The 9491-nt window shown below is 41.6% G+C and overlaps 1 protein-coding gene across 1 annotated transcript in view; it reads right to left on the bottom strand.

The window, feature by feature from the left end:
• Positions 1–4461: 4461 nt before the first annotated feature.
• Positions 4462–9491, bottom strand: part of LOC137973739 (cytochrome P450 4B1-like) — a 28600-nt gene continuing 23570 nt past the window's right edge. Inside the window, exons 12-14 of the mRNA XM_068820623.1 lie at positions 6746–6828; positions 5739–5804; positions 4462–5521 (exon numbers count right to left, since the gene is read on the bottom strand). Of these exons, the coding sequence (XP_068676724.1) occupies positions 5413–5521; positions 5739–5804; positions 6746–6828 (258 nt within the window). The 3' untranslated portion in view covers positions 4462–5412. The remainder of the gene's footprint in view (positions 5522–5738; positions 5805–6745; positions 6829–9491) is intronic.

Below are 9491 nucleotides of genomic sequence, written 5' to 3'. Positions count from 1 at the left end.
CGATTCCCGTTTGTCCATTTTTGACCCTGATACCGCCCCATAGTAAGTAGCCTTGCTACTTGCAACCATGCCACGAACCTCGTTACCAAATTGCAGAATAGCCGTGATAGAGAAAGCGACGGCATTTTTAGACAGAAATTCTAAGTAACGGCAGAGCTGTTGAGCCTGAGAATCAAGCCATCCGGAATCGAGAAGTATCCAGCAATAAACTCCGAATAGCTTTAAGTCAAATGGGTTAACTTTCGCATCCAATTTCCCACTACGCGGTTTCCGATAGGCACTTGTAGAAACAAGAATCCAGGGAAACATTTTGCATAGCCGCTTTTCTTTTGAATTAATTGATTTTTCCTTAAATATCTTCCATTAATTTAGTTATGTATCCATAGATGCTATGTATTTTAGATGTAAATGTTATGTCTCCCAAGATAGTAGGTCTTGTAGTTACTCTGAATTCCGGGATGAAATAAAGTTGAATGCATTTGTGTATGTTTCCTTTAGCAGGGCGCATGCGTACACTTTGTATTCCGCGACTACAGTGCTTACCATATGAGAGATAAAATGACTTTCGCCTTGAATATATAAGACATCGAAATCTTACGTTAAATTGTAATGACAAGGGCGGTCTGATGGGCTGTGAGTAGGCGTGGGATTTGTCACATATGGTTTAGGGGCCGACATATCTCTCCCTCAATGCCGTACCGGGAGGCAAGGTCGGTAGCAGAAAGCAGCAAAGGGCTAACTGCGTCCAAAAGCGATCGCACGGGCCGAAATCCCGGGATGACTCGTTTGGTACGACGCTCCAGCGCCACGTCTGGAGGTACTGCATTTTTCTCTCTTGCTCAAACATTTCGTCATCGCATGCGCAAATGTTCTGGCTCTCCGATACGTACCATACCAAAATAAAGATGCTGGTTTTTACAAGGAATTGACATTTCAGTTGATTGTACAGGCATAAACCTAGATGTAAGAACCGTGCGTGTCTGGTCTTCTGGAGACATAGGTGAGAGATGGTTTCGCGCAGACTGGGACGCCTAAAATGCTTTGTTGTAAACATTGCGGTTGACGAATGAGGTTGTGTCTCTGGCCTTTCTGTGCAGGAATTCCAGGACCTACCGATACATTTCGGGCAAGTTTTGAAAGCTAAAAACTTCAATCGATGCTGTACTTTGCTGGTAGGACTGGGTGGCCCGACACTTGTAAAAAAATCCATGAAATGACAACCGGGGGTCTTCCCTTGTCGTGGAATGGCAGAATTACCCAGAAATCGTTTGGGAATGAACGAGGGAACTTAAAAAGCACGAGACTGGCCCTCATCAAATGGCTGAAGCGCGACCGGAGAAAAAAGGGAGAAGAACATTTCTAGCCAGATACTAAGGAGTAGCCCTGGTGTGTGCTGTTAATTAATGTAGCCTTTTGATTTCTGAACAAATGTTTGCCATAGAATATTCGCGACAAAGTAGCGCTTTTCTCGCTGTTATTGTTGTAGAAAAAACTGCGTAGCCTTTCGTCAGTTGTTCTTGTCAAAAAAGCGCTATAATGTAAACAAGAGAACACTGAGATTTATATTTGTAGATTACTCAAGTGAAACTCAGTCTGTATCTCTATGCAAGAAGTGCATTCAAAATTTCCTCATATTACTGTGTAAAAGTTTGTGTTTGAATGAGTTTCCTGCTACTGTATATGAAAAACAACCGAGTTTTCCTCCCTGTTTTCTTTACATGATCCTTGCGGAAGTTACATTCTGTCCCCCAATAAACCTAGAACAACCAGTTATGGTTTTAAGTCTTTGTCCTTAGTTAATCAGCTAAGTTGTGGAATGCGCTACTGAGTTAACAGGTTTTATAACGAGAATCCGGGGAAACATTTTGTATAGCCGCTTTTCTTTTGAATGAATTAATTTTTCTTTCAATATTTTCTTTTAATTTAGTTATGTATCCATAGATGCTATGTATTTTAGCTGTAAATGAAATGTTTCCCAAGATAGTAGGTCTTGTAGTTACTCTGAATTCCGGGATGAAATAAAGTTGAATGCATTTGTGTATGTTTCCTTTAGCAGGGCGCATGCGTACACTTTGTATTCCGCGACTACAGTGCTTACCATATGAGAGATAAAATGACTTTCGCCTTGAATATATAAGACATCGAAATCTTACGTTAAATTGTAATGACATGGGCGGTCTGATGGGCTGTGAGTAGGCGTGGGATTTGTCACATATGGTTTAGGGGCCGACATATCTCTCCCTCAATGCCGTACCGGGAGGCAAGGTCGGTAGCAGAAAGCAGCAAAGGGCTAACTGCGTCCAAAAGCGATCGCACGGGCCGAAATCCCGGGATGACTCGTTTGGTACGACGCTCCAGCGCCACGTCTGGAGGTACTGCATTTTTCTCTCTTGCTCAAACATTCCGTCATCGCATGCGCAAAGGTTCTGGCTCTCCGATACGTACCATACCAAAATAAAGATGCTGGTTTTTACAAGGAATTGACATTTCAGTTGATTGTACAGGCATAAACCTAGATGTAAGAACCGTGCGTGTCTGGTCTTCTGGAGACATAGGTGAGAGATGGTTTCGCGCAGACTGGGACGCCTAAAATGCTTTGTTGTAAACATTGCGGTTGACGAATGAGGTTGTCTCTCTGGCCTTTCTGTGCAGGAATTCCAGGACCTACCGATACATTTCGGGCAAGTTTTGAAAGCTAAAAACTTCAATCGATGCTGTACTTTGCTGGTAGGACTGGGTGGCCCGACACTTGTAAAAAGATCCATGAAATGACAACCGGGGGTCTTCCCTTGTCGTGGAATGGCAGAATTACCCAGAAATCGTTTGGGAATGAACGAGGGAACTTAAAAAGCACGAGACTGGCCCTCATCAAATGGCTGAAGCGCGACCGGAGGAAAAAGGGAGAAGAACATTTCTAGCCAGATACTAAGGAGTAGCCCTGGTGTGTGCTGTTAATTAATGTAGCCTTTTGATTTCTGAACAAATATTTGTCATAGAATATTCGCGACAAAGTAGCGCTTTTCTCGCTGTTATTGTTGTAGAAAAAACTGCGTAACCTTTCGTCAGTTGTTCTTGTCAAAAAAGCGCTATAATGTAAACAAGAGAACACTGAGATTTATATTTGTAGATTACTCAAGTGAAACTCAGTCTGTATCTCTATGCAAGAAGTGCATTCAAAATTTCCTCATATTACTGTGTAAAAGTTTGTGTTTGAATGATTTTCCTATTACTGTATATGAAAAACAACGAGTTTTCCTGCCTGTTTTCTTTACATGATCTTTGCGGAAGTTACATTTTGCCCCCCATAAACCTAGAACAACCAGTTATGGTTTTAAGTCTTTGTCCTTACTTAATCAGCTAAGTTGTGGAATGCGCTACTGAGTTAACAGGTATTGTTTCATTATTCCACCGCCACTTTCGCACTGGTTGGAGATGCTAATTTGTTAAATATTCCCCATTGTAATTTTCTTAATGAAAGCCAGTCGTCTCCAACGAAATGTATGCGGATGAGAAATGCTTCACCTCGTTCGCTATCCTTTCACCGCCAATGTCATTTACAAATATTTGTTTACGTACTCTTGATGGTAGATTATGAGTATGTCATAAAAGGTTATCTGATTCTCTTGGGCTTATAATTAAGTTAATGCGGCGTTATTGCGTTCGTCGAAGGAGAACGAGTCCCAATCATGTCAGTCCCTTGTGATGTCCCTCGGGTTTCGATCTTGATGCCACACCATTTCAGCGTTTGGACGCCATCTTGGACTGGCTCGCTGGCAAACAGCCTCCATCTCATATGATAGTGTACGGCTTGCCCATCGAAAACACCGATTCCCGTTTGTCCATTTTTGACGCTGATACTGCTCCATAGCAAGCCATGCCACTTGTGACCATGCCACGAACGTCGTTACCAATTTGCAGAATAGCCGTGATAGAGAAAGCGACGGCATTTTGAGACAGAAATTTTAAGTAACTTCAGAGCTGTTGAGCCTGAGCTTCAAGCCATCCGGAATCGAGAAGTATCCAGCAATAAACTCCGAATAGCTTTAAGTCAAATGGGTTCACTTTCGCGTCCAATTTGCCACTACGCGGTTTCCGATAGGCACTTGTTGAATTCTTCACCGTCTTACCTTGGCCAGCCTCTCCCGTGTCGGTTCTCATCATGCTTGTTTTGCGATAGGACCAAGGTGGACGATTCTAAGGCGTCAAGATCTTGAGCCATTTGGCTCGATTCCTCGTTGCGCCCAGGAGAAACTTCCAATGACCTCGGGCGTCATAGCCTAAATTAGAGCTTTTACCGTGTGGCCATTGAGGTCATTAGCCGCCCACCACGCTTTTTTGCCTTATCCCTAACAAAATATACTAAGCTGGTGACTGACCGGCAGGCGGTTTAAAACATACCACACTAAACTGTCAATTATATCCAGATAAACCTAGTAGTTTTATCTTGAACGACAAAAATAATACAGAAAACAGTTAATTTTTATTTTATGAACAGTAATTTTAGTTCACAATAACTGAGGGTGGCAGAGAAACCAGTCAAGGTTTGTTTCATTTTCGTGAACTCCTTACAGAGAGGACCAGTGTTGATTGGTTAATAGATTAATCACCTAATCAACCAGACAATCAATCAATCAATCAATCAATATCAGTAGTCCTTGGCCGGCGGGTATAATTTGCAGGTCGCAGGTTGCAGGTCATTGTTTCACCAATACAGAAAGTATCCTAAACATTCTTAAAAGCTAACCTTAGGCCTAATTAGGCCTAAACAAAAGTTTAGCTTTTATAAATGTTTAGGATAATTTCTGTATTGGTGAAACAATGACCTGCAACCCGCGACCCGCGACCTGCGACCTGCAAATTAGACCCGACGGTCCTTGGCCATGTTTTCACGACAACCGTTGTCTCGCATAAATATTCCTGAAGTGGTTTGTTTGCACACTTCGTTAAGCGACTTTAAAATGATGCCGGTTTTCACGGGTAAGATTAAGCGAGGAGAGAGAGCACATGCCAATACAATAATAAAAATAGCACGCCTGTTGTATTGCCGCCAAGTTGAATAACCGCAAGCGAATCCTCATTGGCCGAGAGTAATGCCAACTCGCATAAGCTACCTGGTTTGGTGGCTTAAATTTAATGCGAATTCTACTGAAATTTACCGACTCGCTTCACTTTAAGCGAGTTGGGAAAGGAAATGTTTTCACGGGCTTTTCGGTTGTAACTCGCTAAGCGACCTGAAGAACCGCTCGTGAAAACGTGGCCATTGATGGTGCTGGTAGCTTAGCTTTGTATACCAGGCCGGACTAACTACAGGAGCTTGTAAAAACCGGTTATTTCTCATTCTATAAACGTTTGGAAGAATGGTGCGAGAGCGGTATTATGGGATTGCTAAGTTTTCTCTTTTTTTCCTTCTCATTACCGGGGAAAAATATTGACTCGTATTCCATTTTTGGCCCGCATGACAAGGGTAGGAACCAGATCCTCAATTGGCACAATGAACTTGGGGTCTATAGTCAACTTAAACCTACAAAAGAAAATAATCAATGAACTGTGAATCAATCAATCAATTAATCAATCCTTCTGTTTGCCAGTGCATAAATAAAGTAAGCAATGGCGTGTATGTAAGACATTTTCTTGTGGTGAATTATTGATGAAAAATAATTCTACAATAAGACACGTTAGCCTTCAACTGCAATATTTTTCTCTAACATCAAACTTGTGTTATGTTAGTTACCACTCACTTGCGCAGGATCATTGCCAGTGACGTTTTTACTTCTGTCATGGCAAAGGTTTGTCCTATACAGTTCCTAAGGGAAAAATAAATACCATGTCGATTTGAAAGGGAGAGCACGTGCGATGAATTCTTCATTGAAATGTATTTCAACTTATGTTTATGGAAAGCAAACAAATTAAGCTTCGAGGTTTGTACTTCTTTAGATGGACATTTCCAGCTATCATAAATACGACGGCTCTTGGATTCATCTTCAAATCTCATTAATAATTCATGAGCATAACAGCCAATCAAAACATCGGTAAAACGTCATGTGTATGAGCTTTAAACCTGATAAAATACTCCTCATTACAATTCTTTACATAAAGAATAGTACTGAGGCCCAGCTTGTTTTTCTTGTATGCTAATATCTTCCCCTCACATTTTGAACCTTTGTTCAAAAAACTGGCAGCAGGTGTTTTATGGGGTTTAAACATTACATGATGATGATGATGATGATGATGATGATGATAATGATGATGATGATGATGATGATGATGATGATGATGATGATCATCATCATCATCATCATCATTCATATTGAGAAATAAGAACGTTACTCTGGTTGGAATTGTATAAGAATATGTACAATGTTTTAAAAGTCCCAACGTTTCGGTTGAACCTTCAACGTTCATCAGGGGAAAGTGAAAAATAATACGCAAAAAACACGTTTCTTATAATATGCCAAATTAGAGTCTATTGTTATTGAATTCTGTCCCTCAGGGCGAGATTTTGAAATTCGTGCGGCAAATGCATGCCATCATCACGCAAATGCATGCCATCATCTTATACAATTTCAACCAGAGTAACGTTCTTATTTCTTAATATGTTTCTATCACCTGGTTACAGGACCATTTTAAAAAAAATCACCATTATTATTATCATCACAATAATAAAAAGAAACGGAGAATACAAAGGAGAAGGATGCAGACCTCATGTATGTTGCAAAAAAAAAAACAACAATAATCTGTATCTTACCTTGGCCCGGCTGAAAATGGTATGAATGCGTATGGCGACATGTCTTTTGTGTTTTCAGTTGTAAACCGCATTGGATCAAATCTCTACATGGCAAAAAAAAAGAAAAGGAAATTAATTAATTATTAATCAGCCAGTTTTGGCCGATTAATGAAATGTGTTCATTTCTTATTTTACTGCTTTGTTCTGTACACCAACATGGCTGCTGTGACGTCAGATGCAAACCATCAATTGTTCAGGTATCTCAGAGGTCATAGCTTGGAATGCCATGATATTTGCACGAGTATACATTAACAACACTTCATGTATGACAACTAATTAAATTGTTTAGAGGAATGAAAGAACTTCGTCTCAGTTCTTATGGTATGAAATTCTAAGGGATGCCACATTAGCAACCACTAGCAGAAGATGACCTCAAAGCTTTAGTAGTTACCTTTTTTTCCCCTCAAACAGTCGAAGAAAAGTCATCAAGAAGTTGGATTGATCCAAAAAATCTCTGCCTCTCGTATAAATTAACACTTTGAGTGTTTCTCAGAGTCGTATAGTTTTACATTTACTGAATAATATACAATGAAAATTCTCTCCATTCCAATTGGATGGGAGAAATATAGTTTTCGTGTATCAGTGCACAAGAGAGGAAAAAAAACAAAAAAAGCAAGGGGACACAAGCTAACACGAACCCGGTGAGGCCATCTCATCACGCGTGCGCACAACCATTTCACCCAGCAATTAGCAGCCATGGATAGCTTTTTTTTCGTGAAAAACACAAACTCTTTTAATCACAAGATAAAAAACGCCAATTTACAATCATAAGAAGAAATAAGGTACAGCAAAATAAATGAATAAATAATATTAAAAAAAAAACTCGGACAGACTCGTAAGAGAAGCCTGTGTGAAAAAAATAAACCACCAAATGTCCATCAAAGAGTAAGCAATGTTATAACTTCACTTGGAAGGCACAGAAGAATTCGCAGAAACTTGGCTGGAACATTTCTTTGAAACAGTATCCAAAGAATCCGTAGAATTCTTTTTCTGTCGAAATTTACACAGGACACGAACGACAAGAGATCGCATGTACTGAAAATTACGCGGGGTCCTAGGAAAGCCATTCTTCACAGTCACACCATCCACAAGGTTAGCAAGGTGCAGGGATAGCGCAGTGGTGAGAGCACTCGCCTCCCACCAATGTGGCCCGGGTTCGATTCCCAGATCCGGCGTCATACGTGGGTTGAGTTTGTTGGTTGGTTGTCGACTCTGCACCGGGTACTCCGGTTTCCCCTCTCCTCAAAAACCATCATTTGACTTGATTTGTGTTAATTGTTAATTTCAGTTTACAGTGTCCTTTCCTTTTCTTTAATATCCAAATCAGAAAGGGAAATTAACTCGCTATACGTCAAAGCATCGAAGGCAGAATACAGACAGGAATCAACTCTTTCACGGAAACCTTTATCTGACTCAGGAGCAACAGAAACAGACACATAGACGGACAGGAGGGAGGAGAAGGCACTCCGCCTGTGCAGCAACCTCATCATCCCCAGAAGCCATCATTTCCTCTCCATCGGAAGCAGCTGAGTGGTCCTCAGGAGAAGGGACGAGATCTGGACTGCTATCCTGGGTCACACCTTCAGTGACTGTACCGAAGATACTAAATGCAGCATCTGTAAGGAGGATGGTCATTATGCCATTGATTGTCACATGTCCTGGTGGCGTCGCCTTGCCTTGGCTGACATTGACGCCCCTGCTCCTGATCCACCTCCTGTGTCCCATCCTTTGCATCCTTCTACTGATGTGCCTCCTGCCGGTTCTCCACCTCCTTCTGAACGCCCGCCGCCTGTTCCCTCGTCTTAGCCTTTGTCCGATGATTCTTCTTCACAACCGCCTTCTGATTTTCTGCCTTCTTCTGTTCCACTTTCTGCGCCTCCTTTGCAGTCATCGTTATCGTCGTCTTCGTACTCTTCTGGTGTGTCTGCTCCTCAGGATTCTCCGTTGCGGTCTCCTTTGCATTCCAAACAGTCTACTCAAGATTCCTCTCAGCGGTCTGCAGACCCTTCGCAGCTCTCAGTCTCAATCTCTCTTCGAGTCTCCTGAGCCTCCCTCCGCGCCTTTTCCGGTTCCTTCCCCGCCATCAAGTGTTATTACTGGCACGCCTACTGTATCTGCTGAAGTTCCTTCACAATCTCCTCCTACTGTCTCAGATGAAGCCTTGGCTGCTGTGGAAATTTCTGAAGTTAGTCCTGTTGTTTCGCCTCCTCCGTCTCAGAATTCTGTTTGGGCTTTGGTTTCACGTGCGGAGTCCAAGCGTAAGCCTACTAGGCTGGACCCTGCAGATGGTCCTCCTCCACATAAGTCGACTACACCCTTACCGGTTAGCTCTGGTAGGAAGACTTATAACTCTGATAGTTCATGAATTCTCAAATTGTTTCCTTAATTAAACTCTAGGGGTTTCAGTAAACGTTTTCAGAATTATCTTATTGATAATCTTCATGCTTCGGACGATGTTTTTTTGTTTTCAAGAAACCTTTATTACTGATTCTGAAGTTTTTTGTGCCTTTTCTAAAGCCTGGCGTGGGCCTTGTTTCTGGTCTCCCGCTGTTGGACAACGAGCCGTTGTTTTAACTTGCTTTTCTGAGTCCTTCTCGGGTATAATCAGGAATTGGAAAAGAGATGTGTCTCGTAGGGTTATCAGTCTTGTTTTTGATTGATGGTCTTAAGATTAATTGAATTTATATTTACGCGCCTACTAATCCAA

Source organism: Montipora foliosa, chromosome 10, assembly GCF_036669935.1.
Source record: "Montipora foliosa isolate CH-2021 chromosome 10, ASM3666993v2, whole genome shotgun sequence".
NCBI lineage: Eukaryota > Metazoa > Cnidaria > Anthozoa > Scleractinia > Acroporidae > Montipora > Montipora foliosa.
Note: the sequence above shows the minus strand (reverse complement) of the source record. Positions and strands in the feature narration are given on the sequence as shown.